General features: G+C 43.6%; 1 protein-coding gene across 1 annotated transcript in view; it reads right to left on the bottom strand.

Annotated features, from left to right (window-relative positions):
* Positions 1 to 11,080, bottom strand: part of LOC106584192 (cadherin-2) — a 93,911-nt gene extending 82,831 nt beyond the window's left edge. Inside the window, exon 1 of the mRNA XM_014169186.2 lies at positions 10,697 to 11,080. Within this exon, the coding sequence (XP_014024661.1) occupies positions 10,697 to 10,744 (48 nt within the window). The 5' untranslated portion in view covers positions 10,745 to 11,080. The remainder of the gene's footprint in view (positions 1 to 10,696) is intronic.
* Between the last annotated feature and the right edge of the window lie 7,777 nt (positions 11,081 to 18,857).

Raw genomic sequence — 18,857 nt, 5'->3', positions numbered from 1 at the left:
TTATTTGTACCTCTGTTGCTTATCTTAGCCTAATTTCTAACATAAAACATCTCCAAACATGTTTCAAACACTCTGATACTCTTCTAAATGAATACATTAATGCAATGAGGATGCAAAACCAAAGGGGTTGGGTAGTAGGGCTGACCCCATTTAGTCGACAGGTCGATTGTTTGGTCGATAGGCTGTTGGTCGACTGAGATTTCTTTAGGATGTTAAAGGTTCTAGATAGAACCCTTTGCCTCACAAAGAACCCTTGTCTTCCAAAAAGATTCTTCTGATCAAAACAGTTCTTGGTAGAACCCTATCCCTCTGCAAAGAACCCCTTTGGAACCCTTTTTTCTAAGAGTGTATAAAGAACAATCTCAAAATCCTGTTTTTAATAAAATGTGATGATATTTGGATGAAACCAGATCAAAGTATGATGACCAAAGTACGAAAAATGACTGTTGCTTATACATTTATTTTTTTATTGACTTTATATTTATACACGGTGGGTCACAATTGAGAACAGAGTCTCATTTGCAAGGGAGCCCTGTGAACATGAACATACAATAAATAATATCAATACAATAAATACAACAAGATTATTCAAAACAAACACAACTCTCACATATCACCTTCCTTAAACTCAATCTAAACTGTCCAATGAAGGCCAGCGAGTCTAATTTCAAGGTTGCCTGAAGACTATTCCATGAGCTGGGGGCATAAAAACTAAAAGCATTTGTCCCCGTGGGACCTCCAGAATCAGCCAGTGTAGAGAGTGGGTATTACAAGTGCTGGATCTCAAGTGCTGGATCTCCAGTTAATATGTGAGCAATATTGGGCCCTTCTGGTAGTCAGAGACTCCCAGCCAACAGAACTATACAAAATGCAGTGATGTACACAAAAATGGTACCCAGTGATAAAACACAGTGCTGAATAATAGACTGAATCTAATGCTTTTAAAGCAGAGGCTGCTGCATGCATATAGATTATATCCCCATAATCAAGTACTGGGAGAAGCGTTGCTTGAACAATCCAAAGTGAGGCAGGATGTATTTAAATAAAATAAAAAAAATCTTAAATCTCAACTTTTTTTCAATATAGCACATAATCTAAGAAAGTATTTTCATGGTCTAAACAATATAGCACCTAATCTAAGACAAGTGTAGCTGCTGAAACAGTGCTATGTCCAGGTCTAAAACCAGATTGGTGCTCATTAAGAATAGAATGAGAAGTTAAAGTTCTCAGCTGAGAGTTGGCCAGGGACTAAAACTTTGGCGTAGCAAAATAGCTTGGAAATTGGACAGTAGTTATCCAATTCAGAAGGATCTCTGCCTTTGTGTACGGGGAGGACTTCCAGATCTTAGGGATAACCCCAGAAACAATTGTCAAGTTAAAAACATAGGTTAATGATTCTGCAATAAGTGGGTCAGAAAGCTATAGCAAAAGGGATCAAGTGAGTCACCCTCAGCTGATTTTTTTTTTTTACATAAATCTTCAACAAGGCACTTAGTACATCATAGACATCCAATGGTTGAAATGAAAATGAGGAATGTGTATCTGGGAATGTATCTTTCTCTGCAACTTGGCTCAAGGTGCATAAAAGACTCCCTCTGCTGGAATCAGAGTTTTAAAAAGCAATTTTATCAAATAGGTGGCCCGCAAATCAAATCAAATGTTATTGGTCACATACACATGTTTAGGAGATGTTATTGTGGGTGTAGCGAAATGCTTGTGTTTCTAGCTCCAGCAGTACAGTAATATCTAACAAGTAATACTTAACAATTTCACAACGATACACACAATACACACAAATCTAAAGTAGAGAAATGGAATTAAGAATATATAAATATTTGGACAAGCAATGTCGGAGCGGCATAGACTAAAATACAGTAGAATAGAATACAGTATATACATATGAGATGAGTAATGCAAAATATGTAAACATTATTAATGTCAATGGTGTGCGTACTGGTAGCGGAGTCAGGTGCAGGAGAGCAGAGAGTTGTGAACAGGCGCACACTTTATTTAGGCAGGAGAAACCAACAGACGGACGCCACTGCGTCAAAACCTCCAGCCAATTGGCAAAAGTGCAAAACGCGCAAACAGTCACAATAATTATGTTCAAGCAAATAAACATACCTCGTGACAAAACACGGAATATACGAACACCAGTCTGGCGCGTCAAAACTGACACGTAACACAAAACAATTTCACACAAAGACATGAGGGTGGAACAGAGGAATAAATGCATGCAGTGTGATTGGGGAATGAAAACCAGGTGTGCAGGGAACAAGACAAAACAAATGGATAAATGAAAAATGGCGCGGCGATGGCTAGAAAGCCAGTGACGTCGACCGACGAACGCCGCCTGATCAAGGAGAGGAGCCGACTTCGGCGGAAGTCATCACAGTACCCCACGGTGTCGGCGTGCCGCAGCAGCAGTTCAGGGTCCAACACATCCGCCACCAGAACCCAGCACCTCTCCTCCGGACCGTACCCCTCCCACTCCACGAGGTACTGAAGGTCCCCCGCCCGACACCTCGAATCCAGGATGGAACGGACGGAGTACGCCGGGGCCCCCTTGATATCCAGAGGGGGCGGAGGAACGTCCCGCACCTCAGACTCCTGGAGCGGGCCAACCACCACCGGCCTGAGGAGAGACACATGGAACGAGGGGTTAATATGGTAATCGGGGGGAAGCTGTAACCTGTAACATACCTCGTTCACTCTCCTCAGGACTTTAAATGGCCCCACAAACCACGGGCCCAGCTTCCGACAGGGCAGGTGAATACCAGGGCCTCACTGCGGTGACGGTCAGCGCTGGTATTTTGGCGCAGCGCAGCCTGCTGGAGGTGACCATGGGCAGCTTCCCATGTCTCCTCCACACGCCTGAACCAATCGTTCACAGCAGGAGCCTCAATCTCACTCTGATGCCAGAACCGGCTGGTACCCCAATACACACTGAAAGGGTGAGAGGACGGTGCGGGCAATAGGACCACAGAAACCTGCCCACATCCTGGTTACTATTTCCATCTGCCCATTACTCTCGGGGTGGAAGCCTGAGGTGAGGCTGATCGAGACCCCCAGACGTTTCATGAATGCCCTCCAGACTCTCGAAGTGAACTGAGGACCTCGATCAGACACTATATCCTCAGGCACCCCGTAGTGCCGGAAGACGTGTGTAAACAGGGCCTCCACAGTTTGTAGGGCTGTAGGGAGACCGAGCAGAGGGAGGAGACGACAGGACTTAAAGAAATGATCCATAACGCCAAGGATCATGGTGTTTCCCTGTGAGGGAGGAAGATCTGTCAGAAAATCCACCGACAGGTGTGACCAAGGCCGTTGTGGAACGGGTAAGGGATGTAGCTTACCTCTGGGCAGGTGTCTAGGAGCCTTACACTGGGAGCACACTGAGCTGGAGGAAACATAAACCCTCATGTCCCGAGCCAAGGTGGGCCACCAGTACTTCTCAGTCAGACAGTGCACCGTCCGACCGATCCCCGGATGACCAGAGGAGGGTGACGTGTGGGCCCAATAGATCAACTGGTCACGGACAACAGACGGAACGTACTGGCGCCCAACACGACACTGGAGGGGAGCGGGCTCTGTACGCAATGCCTGCTCAATGTCCGCATCCAGCTCCCACACGACCGTCGCTACCAGGCAGGAGGCCGGGAGAATGGGAGTCTGATCCATGGGCCGCTCCTCTGTGTCATACAGCCGGGACAGTGCGTTTGCCTTCATATTCTGGGAACCTGGTCTGTAGGACAGGGTAAACACAAAACGGGTAAAGAACATGGCCCACCTTGCCTGACGAGGATTCAGTCTCCTCGCTGCCCGGATGTACTCCAGGTTGCGGTGGTCAGTCCAGATTAGGAAAGGGTGTTTAGCCCCCTCAAGCCAATGTCTCCACGCCTTCAAAGCCTTAACCACAGCCAACAGCTCCCGGTCCCCCACATCATAGTTCCGCTCCGCCAAGCTGAGCTTCTTCGAGAAGAAAGCACAGGGGCGGAGCTTCGGTGGCGTGCCCGAGCGCTGAGAGAGCACGGCTCCTATCCCAGCCTCGGACGCGTCCACCTCCACTATGAATGCCAAAGAGGGATCCGGATGGGCCAGCACGGGAGCCAAGGTAAACAGCTCTTAGGTGCCCAAAAGCCCTGTCCGCCTCAACCAACCACTGCAGGCGTACAGGATCCCCCTTCAGCAGTGAGGTAATGAGAGCAGCCACCTGGCCAAAACCCTGGATAAATCTCCGGTAGTAATTGGCAAACCCTACAAATCGCTGCACCTCCTTTACCATGCTGGGAGTCGGCCAATTACGCAGGGCTGCAATGCGGTCACTCTCCATCTCCACCCCTGATGTGGAAATGCGATACCCTAGGAAGGAGACGGCCTGCTGAAAGAACAAGCATTTCTCAGCCTTGATGTACAGGTCATGCTCCAACAGTCGTCCAAGTACCTTGCGCACCAAGGACACATGCTCGGCGCGTGTAGCGGAGTATATCAGAATGTCATCGATATACACCACTACACCCTGCCCGTGCAGGTCCCTGAAAATCTTGTCTACAAAGGATTGGAAGACTGATAGAGCATTCATCAACCCGTACGGCATGACGAGGTACTCATAATGCCCTGAGGTGGTACTAAACGCAGTCTTCCAGTCGTCTCCCTCCCGGATACGCACCAGGTTGTACGCACTCCTGAGATCCAGTTTAGTGAAGAAGCGCACCCCGTGCATTGTCTCAATCTCCATGGCGATACGAGGTAGCGGGTAACTGTACCTCACTGTGATTTGATTGAGACCTCAATAGTCAATGCACGGGCGCAGACCTCCATCCTTCTTCTTCACAAAAAAAGAAACTCGAGGAGGCGGGTGAAGTGGAGGACCGAATGTACCCCTGACGCAGGGATTCGGAGACATATGTCTCCATAGCCGCCGTCTCCGCTTGCGACAGGGGATACACGTGACTCCTGGGAAGTGCAGCTTCTACCAGGAGATTTATCGCACAATCCCCCCTGTCAATGGGGTGGTAGTTGAGAGCCAAATCGGCATATTCTGGGGGGATGCGCACGGTGGAGACCTGGTCTGGACTTTCCACCATGGTAGCACCAACAGAAACCACTACACACCTCCCCGAGCACTCTCGCGACCACCCCGTGAGAGCCCTCTGTTGCCAGGAAATGGTGGGGTTATGATGAGCCAACCAGGGAAAGCCTAGTACAACGGGAAAAGCAGGAGAGTCAATGAGGAAGAGACTGATTCTCTCCTCGTGACCCCCTTGCGTCTCCATAGCCAGGGAGATGGTGACTTCCCTGATTAGCACGGACCCTAATGGTCGACTATCCAGAGCGTGTACCGGGAAAGGTCTAACCACAGGAATAATGGGGATCCCTAAACTAAGGGTGAACGCTCTGTCGATAAAATTCCCAGCTGCGCCTGAATCGACGAGCGCCTTATGCTGGGAATGCTCAGGAAAATAAACAGGTACAAACAGGTGGACAACAGAGGACTCTGGATGAGAGTGGTGCAGACTCTCCAGACTCTCCAGAGTGCCCTGCCTGCTGCCTCGACTCCCAGAGGGACCAACCCGGCACCGACCGGCAGTGTGCCCTCTGTGGCCACAGATGGTGCACGTGAAGGCCCCTCCTCCAGCCTTCCTACGTGCAGCCCCTCCTAGCTCCATGGGCACCGGAGCGGGGGTGCTGGAAGACGGAACCGACAGAGCCCCCTCTGGACATCCATGGGTGACCAGCAGGTTATCCAACCGGATGGACAGATCCACCAGTTGGTCAAAAGTGATGGTGGCATCCCTGCAGGCCAACTCCCGTCGGACGTCCTCGCGCAGGCTGCATCGGTAGTGGTCGATGAGGGCCCTGTCGTTCCATCCGGCGGCCAAGGTCTGGAATTCCAGGGCAAACTTCTGTGCGCTCCTCGTCCCCTGCCTCAAATGGAAGAGCCGCTCCCCCACCGCTCTTCCTTCGGGCGGATGGTCGAAAACGGCCCGGAAGTGGCGGGTGAACTCCTCGAAGTGGTCCAACGCCGCGTCTCCTTCTCCCCATATGGCGTTTGCCCACTCCAGAGCTCTCCCCGAGAGGCATGAGACGAGGGCGGACACTCTCTCCCTTCCCGAGGGAGCTGGGTGAACGGTGGCCAGGTATAGGTCCAGTTGTAAGAGGAATCCCTGGCACAGTGCTGCCGTCCCATCATACTCCGTGAGAAAGGAGAGACGCATCCCACTGGAACTGGATCCGGACAGGACGGGTAGAGGTAACCCCGGTTGCGCTGGTTGAGGCGCTGGAGAGGCTTCCTGTCTCTCCCAACGGTCCATGGTCTGGACAACGCGATCCATCATGGCACCGAGAGGATGCAGCATTGCCGAGTGTTCCTGGACGCGTTCCTCGACTCCTCTGACCCGGGTACCTGCTCCTGCTGACTCCATAATAGGTGTGAAATTCTGTCAATGGTGTGCGTACTGGTAGCGGAGTCAGGTTGAACAACTGGATTTGGATCGAGCTTCCCAACACCAAAGAAGCCCCACTAGCCTCAGGCCACTTCCCTCCATTTGGCCTACGGTGGGTGACGTGCTTCCATGCTTGGGCAGCAGGATTGGAGACAGTATAATCCACTAAATCCACCAGAAGTAACGGTCCTGCTCCATTTCCCAGGGGAGTGGAAGACTTCTTCGGGAAGGGGTCCCTGGAAAGCATTGGCTATTAGGTCAAGGAGTGTTGACATGGTGGTGATACTCTCAACACAACGGAATGGTGTCCAGCCTGTGGTTTAGAGAAGGAGAAAGTAGGCGGGGGTACTTTCCCAGGTAGATTAGGTAAGTTTTGAATCTGTTTGCTAAGAGTAGCCACTTCTTCCCTATAGTCCTCTGCGAGTAAACACTTGTTGCATTATAATTCTGGTCGGTCCACATTGTTCCAGAAGAGAGCATAGTATAAATACAGCTCCTGCAGCACATGAAATGCTTGCTTTTTACCCTGAATGGGGATGTCTCCGTGGGAAGAGACATAGGAAATAAATCCGTGGCCCAGAGATAGCAATTTCAGGCAAAGCAATAATCTATAATAATCAAAAGAAACAATAACTGATGTAATTTTTCTGGACCTATACAGGCCGTTGGTAAATACAGCCAATACATAAAAAATTTAAAAAACGGAGAGACTGTTGCCTGTTAAACATAACTTTCAGTGACCAAAAATTCACTCTCAAACAAATATTTGCACTCGCTCTCCTTCCAGTCAAAAGCTGTGTGTGAGATGAGTGTAAAAGTGTGCTTAACCTAAAGTTTGATCATGAAGTTACTGGTCCCCTCCCCGTGTCAAACACTTGGATTCAGGAGGCGGATTATTAATTAAGGGGATAGGGTGACGTCACCATAACTCTCTCGTTTTAATACACCAATGGTAGCGTGACATTCTCTTACTTAATTTAAATAAGTACCGCCTTCTAACTAACATCGGAAAAGGCATGTATGCAGAGGGGCGTGGTTTATGTAGATGGATAGCTACTCTACTGGCGCCATAATTTGACTGTAAGGCATCAGCAAGTATAATTCAAAGTTTACAATATCAATCTATGGCAAAGACACGTTTATGTTTCTCCTTTCATGTGTATCTGGTGTTAGCTAGTTACTGGCTAGCTAGGACTTCAGCCAGCATGGAACAAAAGTGTGGGGGGAGATTCAAAACTCTGACGCAGTTGTCATCCGTCAGTGCCACATCACAAAAGACACAACAAACGGGAGATGTGTAAAAAAAAATCTAAATAAATGTGTAGCACAAAGTTTTCTTGAGATAATTCTACTGCAACACTGCTCACTGCATCCAGGATTCTTGACATAGGCCTTTCAAAGAGCAGTCAGTCAAAGTGAATAAATGAATATAAGCTTCCCGCCCACTGAGCCTGTCTTTTAATTTTCTTATATTTTGAGCATTTCTATCCCCCAAAAAATATTATGGGTGATATTTTAGTCACTCAAAAGGCTATTTTACATGGGAGTCAGATTGACTGTTCAGGACCTTTACAATTCCATGAGTGTTATGATGGTGTTAATTGTCAAGTTGAATCAGGTGTGATAGCACTGGAACCACTGGGGGTTGCTGAGAAGAGAATTGACCACTGACTTTGTCAATTGACACAAGGCCATAGGTGAGTCTTTCACAAAACAATGCTACCGGCCATAGTCATCTATAACATGTTGTACTGGCATAACACATAACAGATTAGATAAACTGGAATGGCACTCTCACTCACCACTGCACAAAAAGAGCCGTACGCTATGCCCCAAAAAATGTAAATGAGCCGTCACCTTTTGTGAACTGCAAAGAGTTCTTTGAGTAATTATGGTTCCACATAGAACCATCACCATTCCCAAAGAACTCTTGATGAACCCTCTTTTCTTAGTGTCTAGGTTAGGGCTGAATCAAATTAGGTTATAGTGTAGCAGCCAACAGACTATAAAACAATTCACCCGTGTGCGCCTGTGTATTGTTGCATTAACATATCTAAAGACCATTCCTCTAAGCCAATTTGTGGAGCGGAAAAGCAGATACTGCAATGTCTATAAATGGTTACAGTTGTTACACTGTTACCTCCATCCATATCTCTAAATACACATCCGATTTAGTGCACGGGCACATATTCAGCCTTGTGACCTGTCTACAGTACACAATTATAATGGTATCGTCTCAAATAGCCATAACGGCATCGCATAGGCTAGAAACGTCTACCTTTCTACACCCGTCCCACAACCCTGCATAGCCTAGGTTACAGATCAAGCCTACAGTTAACGGCCACTATGAATCATGGGTGAATACAGAGCAGAGCATAAACTAAACGGTCCCTACGAGGTGATGTGGAATATTTCCATTAACAACAACAATTCCCTTAATCGAGTAAGCTATTGCCCGTCAAATGTGTAGCTTGATTAGGCAAATCAATAGGCAATTCAGTAAAGAAATAACATAGGAGAGCTGCAGTTTAAACAAAGTGTAGGCTACTGTAGCGACTATCACTGCAAGGTTGTGTGCTAGCCCGAAATTCAGATATTCATGTTGAAAAACCAATTATTTTTAAGAAAATGGAATGCACAATTAGCCTACATTTGAGAAAGATCCTAACGCATACCCCCTAAAAAAAGGGTTGGAAAAGGGTTCTTTGCGGAGGGATAGGGTTCTACCTAGAACCTTTAACATCCTAAGAACCCTTTTTGGAAGAAAGGGTTCTTTGACGATTCTTTGGAAGGCAAGAAGGATTCTTTGGAAGGCAAGAAGGGTTCTACATGGAACCATATATAATATTTCACAGCATACTCTATTGCTGGGAGATTTTCAGAATTGTTCGGTTTACTGGAATATCTGTGTTTTTTTATGTACGTTGATTAGTTAATACATTTTATGCTACACAAAGATAAATAACATACAGTTTTCTAAACAATCTGTTGGATTTATTGCACCCATTACTGAAATGGTTGTTACAGTTTACATGATTGAGGTAGTCTCAATATTTTATTTTCTCTACCCCGGCAGTCATTCTGAATGCAGGTTGTGGATGATTAACAATTCCACTTGTTGGATACCTTAACTCTGGCTGGGTTCAAGGTAGCTCCCTTCATAGACGCTTCTAGGAAGAACCTTTAGATGATAAAATGGTTATTGGAAGAACCCTACATAGAGGGTTTGAGGCAGAACCATATACAGGGGGTTCTTTGAAGATCCCTACAATGGGGGTTCTACCCAGCACCAAAAAAAAGGGACAAACCGAAAAACCCTGTTCGGTTCTACTTAGCACCTTTTATTCTAAGAGTGCAGTTTAAAATCAATATAAACCAACAGCCTAATATGTAGGCAATGTAGAAGGAAATAAATGCAGTCATATCCTGCAGACTTACGCCGAGTTGTTTCGCTCATTGGTTGGTTGTCACAGCGTTAATTACTCCCAATCTAAATGGCACTGTGTAATATTTGTAAGGTTCAAATGTGTGAATTCTTTGAAATAACTCATCCACCTGGTCAATTTATGTCAACATGACAAAACATTGAGTTGAGGAGAATGTGTTTTTCATAGGTGAAAGTAAAAAGGAAATTATTGGTATTTTATTTGTAAATGTTTGAATTATGGGAAAATCCTTGAATAATTATGTACACACACAAATTTACAAAACATTTAATGTTATTCTCACGGAGTAAATGCTTAATTTTGTTAGGAATATCGTTCCATCAAACAAAGGCTCAGCTATTTCTAAGACTGTATGCAATATTGCTTAATTTCATGTTACAAAAGGAATAAGCTACGAGCAAATATTATGACAACCAACCCCATACTGTGTGTGTGTGTGTGCATCCAACCCCGCGATGGGATTGTCGGTGTGTGACATCCAACCCTGCAATAGGGCTGGTAACTGGTTATCACAAGTGGACTGAGTGTTTGGTGGCTTATAACTCTTCGTTGGAATATAAAAAGGGTCCCCATTTCAACCCAAGACCTTGGTCTTTCTCTTAATATTGAAAATAATATTGTAAAGAATACTGGTGCTGAGAAATACAAATGAGAGTAATAATTGTGACAACCAACCCCGGTCTCCCCTAGTGAGTTGACCATCATCATAGAGCAAAAACCAACCCGTCACTCCGAGCCCTGTCCCATAGCCAACCAACCAACCCCACCACTACACCAAACCGAAGCAACGGTTTCGTAGCCTACCTGCACAGCTGCCAGTAACATCAGCAGCGCGATTAAGGTTCGAAACATGATTAAAATCCCTCCTTCGAATGTGTTGGGAAAAGCCCAAATCTCTCTTCGCGGTTCAATGCGAGAATGTTCACTAGTAAACGAGCAGCGGCGGCATGTAGCAGCCTCGTCTCTCTCCTCGCCGTCCCAGTTCTGTGCTGTGCTGCTGAGCGGAGTGCACTCTTTCTGGTACTGAGGCTGAATGACTTAACTGGCTACCAGTCGGACCGACCAACAACACGGGCCTCAGTGTCCCTACCTACCGGATAACATCAGATATGGCAGGAATCACACAAAGATCCTTTTCTCTCCCTCTTTGCCCTCTCCCTCTCCTCTTCTCTCCCGTCGGAGAATGACAGACCACGCCCCTCCTGTACAACCAAATTAGTCCTACCCTACACAACTCTCGGAGGGGTAAACGTGGTTGGAGAAGGGAGTTGGGTATAGGAATTGTCTTTTGATGTGAAATAATGACAGCCTATGATTGAGCAGTAAAAAAATGAGGCCAATGAATGACCATGTGAAGTGGCGCTCTTGGTGGTGGTTTCAACTAGCTCTCACAGTCTCATGTCAGAATTAGACATTCATCCATGTTTCTCAAACGTCCAATTTTAAAGTTGTTCCAAACATCACATGTAGTATTGTTTAAGGTTAAGTTTAGGCATTAACTCCGAAATATTAAGGTTAGGCATTAACTCTTAAGGGTTAAAGTAAAGGGTTAGTCTAGCAATACTGAAACCTACTTAAAGGTAACAGCACTCACTGTTGCACCTAGTGGCAGGTTTCCACATTATCTCCCGATGTCTTCAGACATGGATGGACATCTAATACTGACTTGTATCACGGGTGACCTGGCTCTTCAGTGAGGAGGCAAGAGAAGATGTTTGCAACGGACATGCAAAGTGAGGGATTTTATTAGTTAGAAGGAAAGGCGCCTAACCCAACTTACTAAACAGTAAATCAACTCTGGTAACGCCATAGAGAACTCTTCTTTATATCTGTCCCACAGGCAGCACCATTGAGGCCATTTGCATTTTCACCTAGGCAAGTCAGTTAAGAACAAATTCTTATTTACAATGACAGTCTACCGAGGAACAGTGGGTTAACTGCCTTGTTCAGGGGCAGAATGACAGATTTTTACCTTGTCAGCTCAGGGATTCGATCCAGCAACCTTTCGGTTACTGGCTCAACACTAACCACTAGGCTAGCTATCGCCCCCCATTTAAGCCTTTTTCGGTCACACTTTATTTGGATAGTCCGGATTTTCCATCTGTAGATGCTCATACTATTAACAAACTATCTGTTGATAAGCAACTGCTTGCTAAGGTTATGGTTAGGTTTAGAATAAGGGTTAGGGTAAGGGTTAAGGCTAGTCTTAGGATAAGGGTTAAGATTAGGTTTAGAGTTAGGGATAGTAGATAGTTAGTTGACATGTTACTGGTAGAGCATCTACAGATGGGCGATCCAAATTTTCTTCTTCTACTACTTCTATGAGTTGGTAAATAATCTGAAAGGGTGCATGCTGCCACCTGGAGTGTGTTGTTTGAACAGGTATAAAGCTAAGATTGGCGATTTACTGCCACCTGCGGTTATGGAATGTTTGTTCACAAGTATATTTCATTGGTTGACCCCTCCTGATGACCCCAATGGAATTAAGTGATCCTTCCTTAACCCATAGGAAGTCCGACTTGACTACTTCAAAATGGTGAAAGTCCTTCATGCTAAAACAGGCTTTTGGGCACCAATCTATAGTAGAAACCAATGGCTTTCGGCATCCGGTCTACACATTTGTTAAGCGTCAAAGGCCTACAGGTTTCAGATTGATGAAAAATAAATGCACTAGGCCTAGGCCTACTCAGAATTCAATCTGCCTTCTATGTAGTAGACCTATACTAGGCCATATATACAGTGCAATGAGCTGAGAGCGATAAAGCGAATTACTGGAGCTTTTTAGTGCAGTAGGCTTATCCTGCAGGCTGAGAGATGGGCAAGGATGAAGTGAGCAGATGTCGGAACAGGAGATGGACTCAACAATGGTGAAACATTGCATGCCATCATGGCCAGTTGGCCACTAGCAGGATTGAAGATGCAGCCAGTACATACACACACACACACACTCAGTGCTTCATACTTGCGCTTTCTCTCTCTCTCTCTCTCTCACACACACTCACACACACACTGATTGTCCTGGGATTGCAAGGACATTGCAGGTGTATGTTTGTTATTTGTAGGCTAATTGTTTGTGTGTGTGTTTGTGTTTTCATGCGGTGTCTCAGTGAAGCGAAAAGCTTTCAGCAGTTCCACTAAGTGGAGTCAAAGCCCAACGCTGATCACTACACTCCTCCTGCATACCTCTAGACTCTCGCTTTCTCTCTCTCTCTCTTCCTTCTCTCTCAGAACCTTCCTCTATCTTTCTCCCTCTGCCTTTTGCTTTCTCTATATGCCTTTACTCTCTCTCTCTCTCCCCCTGTGCCTTTCTCTCTCTTCTTCTCTTTCTCCATCTCACTCTCTTCTCTATGTCCCCCCCCCCCCCCACCCCACCCAATAACCCTCATCATGACCCTCAGAACAGAAGGACTTTCTTCAGACAACTGTTCATGGTTGCCTCCGCATGATGGAATCCATCCATAGACGGAATCCTGCCCCCACGGAGGCACTCACACTGAACACACCTACCAACTGTTTGTGAGTACCCCGTGGCCAGGTGGGTCTGGGCCAGTTTTGTTACTCCTTTCTGCATTAGAATTGTCACTGCTGCTCAAGCTAGCCTCTGTTCTTTTCAGATGTCCACACAGCTGTGCCCTTGAAAGATCCGAAAATAACAGGATGGACCAAAAACTGGTCACTCTCAGACATCCCTTTGTCTTTGCCAACGTGACTAAGTTACTCAGAAACAAGAGAGGAAAAACACTGGCTTCTTCTTACATCAGAGAAACAGACAGTGGAAATGTACAGGTATAAGGCTCATACAGTGCATGTGCATAACAAAGTTTGTAATTTGTTCCATCATAAAACATATGTGTTTCTTTGCCATAGATGAACAGGGTAAACTTTAAATTATATTTGCTTACACCCTACAGTCAGATTTTGACACCAGCTATCTAGCTATATAGACCATACCCCGCCTCATGGCCTCAAACTGCACCCTCTTGTTTCTCTCCATTGCCTACATGGACTTTAAACATTTGGATAATAAAGCATTTAAAGCATATTGAAGATAGAACTGAACTCTTAATGAGTTCTGAGAGCCGATCTGTTATCCAATTATTATTATTATTATTATTAACCCTGAATTATAATTATATAAAAGCCCCTTAGATATTTTCACAGACCAGAAACAAATCCTATTCATAATGAATAACCAGATGCGTGGCAAGCTAGATGCGTGGCAAGCTTGATTTTTACTTACTATATTACGTATTGGATCACTAAAAAATCTAACTTTTACATTACCATGTAGTGTACCAATAAAATGGACTGACGGGGATGTGGACATACTCTGTATACATATCCCGAAAGAAAGAAATTATCTCACTCCAATACATTTTTATAGAAAGTTAGCAAAAATTGTTAAGATCTTGCTACTATGGAAAGGTCTATTTGTGGAAAAATCACCCTGATTAACCCTTTAGTCATATCACAGGTTACCTATTTGCTTATGGTTTTGCCTACACCTAGCGACCTGTTTAAATTATTTGAGCAAAAAATATTACATTTTATTTGGAATGGCTAGCCAGACAAAATTGAAAGGGCCTATTTATATAATGAATATGAATTCGGAGGGCAGAAATTAGAAATTAGAAATTACTTTATCAATTGGAACCTTTATCAAGTGGAAGGGGGGAAAAATAAGGAACTTGTCTGTCGGCCCTGCATTAAAGACCAAAATTGGGCAAGGGGGCAGTATTTTCACGGCCGGATGAAAAACGTACTCAATTTAAACAGGTTACTACTCTGTCCCAGAAACTAGAATATGCATATTATTAGTAGATTTGGATAGAAAACACTCAGAAGTTTCTAAAACTGTTTGAATGGTGTCTGTGAGTATAACAAAACTCATATGGCAGGCAAACACCTGAGAAAAAGTCAAGCAGGAAGTGGAAAATCTGAGGTTGTAGTTTTTTCAAGTGATTGCCTTGACTGTATACAGCGACTTAGGGTTCATTTTGCACTTCCTAAAGCTTCCACTAGATGTCAGCAGTCTTTAGAACGGTTCTATGGTGAAAGATTCTATGTTGAATTTGAAGGGAATACCAGCTGTGGTAAACTGGTGTCCCATTATAAGGCATGGGCTCAAGTCACACGCAAGGACTTGGGAGCGAACTGAGTTCATATTCACTCCTAAAGAGAACGGATAGGTCCGGTTGGAATTTTATTCAAGGTATATGATAAAAACAACCTAAAGATTGATTCTATACATCGTTTGACATGTTTCTACAAACTGTAGTATAACTTTTTAGACTTTTTGTCTGGACTAAGTAAGCACTCGCGTAGAGGATTTGGATAGTGAACCTAACGCGCAAACAAAATTGATTATTTGTAAATAAATATGAACTTTATCGAACATTTATTGTGGAGCTGGGATTCCTGGGAGTGCCTTCTGATGAAGATAATCAAAGGTAAGTGAATATTTATAATGTAATTTCTTAGTTTTACTGACTCCAAGATGGCGGATTTCTGTTTGCTAGTTGTTAGTGTCATCTGGGCAGTACTCAGATTATTGCAAATTGTGCTTTCGCTGTGAACCTTTTTTCAAATCTGAAAAAGCGGTAGCATTTAGGAGAGGTGTATCTATAATTCTGTGCATAACACTTCTATATTGATCAACGTTTACGATGAGAATTTACGTACTATGTGTGCTCATTGTGCTCATTCACCGGGAGGTTTGGAGGGAAAACATTTCTCAACATTACGCGCCAATGTAAAATGCTGTTTTTGGATATAAATATGAACTTTATCGAGCAAAACATACATGTATTGTGTAACATAATGTCCCAGGAGTGTCATCTGATGAAGATCGTCAAAGATTAGTGCTTCATTTAGCTGTGTTTTGGGTTTTTGTGATGCATCTAGTTGCTTGGAAAATGGCTGTGTGGTGTTTCTTGTGAAGTTTATGTCCTAACATAATCTAATGTTATGCTTTCGCCGTAAAGCTTTTTTGAAATCGGACAATGTGGTTAGATTAACAAGAAGTTTATCTTTAAAATGGTGTAAAATGGTTGATTGTTTGAGAAAATGGAATTATGAGATTTTAGCTGTTTTAAATTTGGCGCTCTGATTTTCCACTGGCTGTTGTCAAAATCAATCCCGTTAACGGGATGAGAATGGGAAGGGGTCACCAACAGGTTAAAGAAAGTTGTGATTAATAAAAATTCATTTCATTTAAGTACCAAAAAACTGACATCTGTGCCATATAAATTAGATTACAAAATAGTTAGGAAGAGATTTTTGATGTACCAATTCCATGGCAACATGGTTTATAAATTGACACTGAATTTTACGTTCCTCCTGAAAGCCCTAATATTAAAAACAGTCAAATGCAGTCTCTCCGTCACCCACACCCACATTAAACATTTGAATATTAAAGCATTTAAAAGCTGACATTGGTTGATTTTAATACTTCTGACAGCCAAAATTCCTACTCCACCCATAACTTTTGGACTTTTAAACATTCCCAGAAGGCATGGATTATTATAAACTACTGCAGGCCTAAAACCTATGGGTGCAAACAAAGTTTCCATGATAGGCAATTAGCAGGACAATAGACTCTACAACCTTTACAAAAGAATAGCTTGGCTAAGTGTGAAAAAAAATCCCCCCAAATTGCAATGTATTAAGTACTTTAAAGTTTTACATTTCTAACTACAAACATCATGCAACCGCAAAATGTCAGGTAAAGCGTATACTGTACAGTATTTCTTCATCAACAGTTTTATGCATTCGTTAATAAAATAATGATAAAAATACTCTTTCAAAATGCAGATGTTTATTTCAACTATCAGCAGGACATTAGACTCTTGCTGAGTTTAGGGACTTTAAATATATCAATGGATCCATGACAAATTATGTTAGCACAGCTGAAAACTGTTGTGCTGAGTAAATAAGCAATACATCTGGCCTTCTTTAGATTAGTTGAGTATCTGGATCATCAGGATTTGTGGGTTCAATTACAGGCTCAAAATGGCCAGAAACAAAGAACTTTCTTCTCAATCTTGTCAGTCTATTCTTGTTCCAAGAAACTGAAGATCTCGTACAACGCTGTGTACTACTCCCTTCACAGAACAGCGCAAACTGGCTCTAACCAGAATAGAACAAGGATTGGGATGCACAACTGAGCAAGAGGACAAGCACATTAGAGTGTCTAGTTTGAGAAAAAGACTCCTCACAAGTCCTCAACTGGCAGCTTCATTAAATAGTACCTGCAAAACACCAGTCTCAACATCAACAGTGAAGAGGTGACTCCGGGATACTGGCCTTCTAGGCAGAGTTGCAAAGAAAAAGCCATATCTCAGACTGGCCAATAAATAGAAAATATTAAGATTGGCAAAAGAACACCGACACTGGACAGAGGTACTCTGCCTGGAATGCCAGCATCTCGGAGTCGCCTCTTCACTGTTGACGTTGAGACTGGTGTTTTGCAGGTACCACTTGCACCCTTGATGGGGACTGGTCTTGATAAATCAATTAGATTTTTATTTTCACTGAATCTCCGTTTGGGTATTGGTTAGCCTACAATTAGGGTGTGGATTATTATGTTAGGATTATTTTGCTCTTCACTCACAGTCACTTAGTAGCCTACTCCTGACCGGTCACGTTGTACAGTTCTATATTTCCCTGAGGGTTTCGTTTTTCTTGGAATAGAAACACCATAATATTAATCAAATTAATTAAGATAAATTTCCTAAATTCAATCACATATACTATGTTCTTACAAAAAAAGGTTTTAAATTCTCTAGTACAGACAATATTAAAAACAGTGAAATGCTTCTCAAAGATCCCCTCTGGTGGTCAAACTGGCACTAACTAGCATTAATGGCAACAATGGCTGACACTTAAATAATGTGCCATAGAATTCTGTGGCAGCCCGCAAGCTGTGCTGCAGTACGACGCAACTTTTAAAGGAAGAACCACTGTAGTAAATGAATGGCATGTATTGCTAGTGACAGCAAGTTGCCTGTAGGTTAATGGTAACATTTTGGCAGTCAGTTACTGTGAATTCACTTTTTTTTACATAAAAAAAACCCCCTACATTTTAGTCATTTAGCAGACGCTCTTATCCAGAGCGACTTACAGTAGTGAATGCATTGTGAATTCTACAATAACTTACTGACAAGGGTTTCAGTTAAGAAATAACAAATTGACTGTAAATTCTGGCAACAAGTTGTCATTAAGTTACTGGAAATGCACTCCTACCTCTTTACAGTGCAGCCAATTACTGAGTTCTTACCAATTACTGAGTTCTTACAATGTTCTTACAAAGTTTGCAGAAGAGACAGTGTCAAAGGAGGTGCTTAACCTGCATTAAACCATGACTGTTTAAATGTAATTCATGTAAATTATGCCTTTTAAAGTAAAATATTCTCAGTAAAATTTGACACCTGGGTTTTTCACATGCTCACATTTTGGCACGTGTAGTTTCATGGTATCACATTAAAATGTTGCATCCCCATGAGATACTGATAATATATTATTGTGAAGAGAATTGTATTGGATTCACCGTTTGTGTACCATGTCTCCTAGAGGTCTGAACCAAGAGTTTGACTATCAGACCATTTCTTACATGAATATGTCACTTTGATTTGTCCTGCCTTCCATGTCACCTACTTGGTCATTTTGTAAATAGATATTATTTTCTGTAACTACTACATGTGCCCATCTCATTGAGATACACAAATTGTTTTTGCACCCACCATGCGTCATGTCCTCAATGGTCATGTGAGGTGAAATGTGTATATTTTGGGATGTGAGCACTCAGTTTATTTGTTTGTTTGACCTGGCAAAGCTCCGTTTCGGATTGAAAAGTTGTCAGTAAAGCGGTGAATTGGGAGCTTTATTAACAGTGTGCGGGCCTTCTTGTTCTTTACTAGCATCCCCATGTTTTCACATTTATTTCACAAGATCATGTTTTCACATG

The sequence above is a fragment of the Salmo salar genome, chromosome ssa23 (assembly GCF_905237065.1).
Source record: "Salmo salar chromosome ssa23, Ssal_v3.1, whole genome shotgun sequence".
In the NCBI taxonomy this organism is placed as follows: Eukaryota; Metazoa; Chordata; class Actinopteri; order Salmoniformes; family Salmonidae; genus Salmo; species Salmo salar.
Note: the sequence above shows the minus strand (reverse complement) of the source record. Positions and strands in the feature narration are given on the sequence as shown.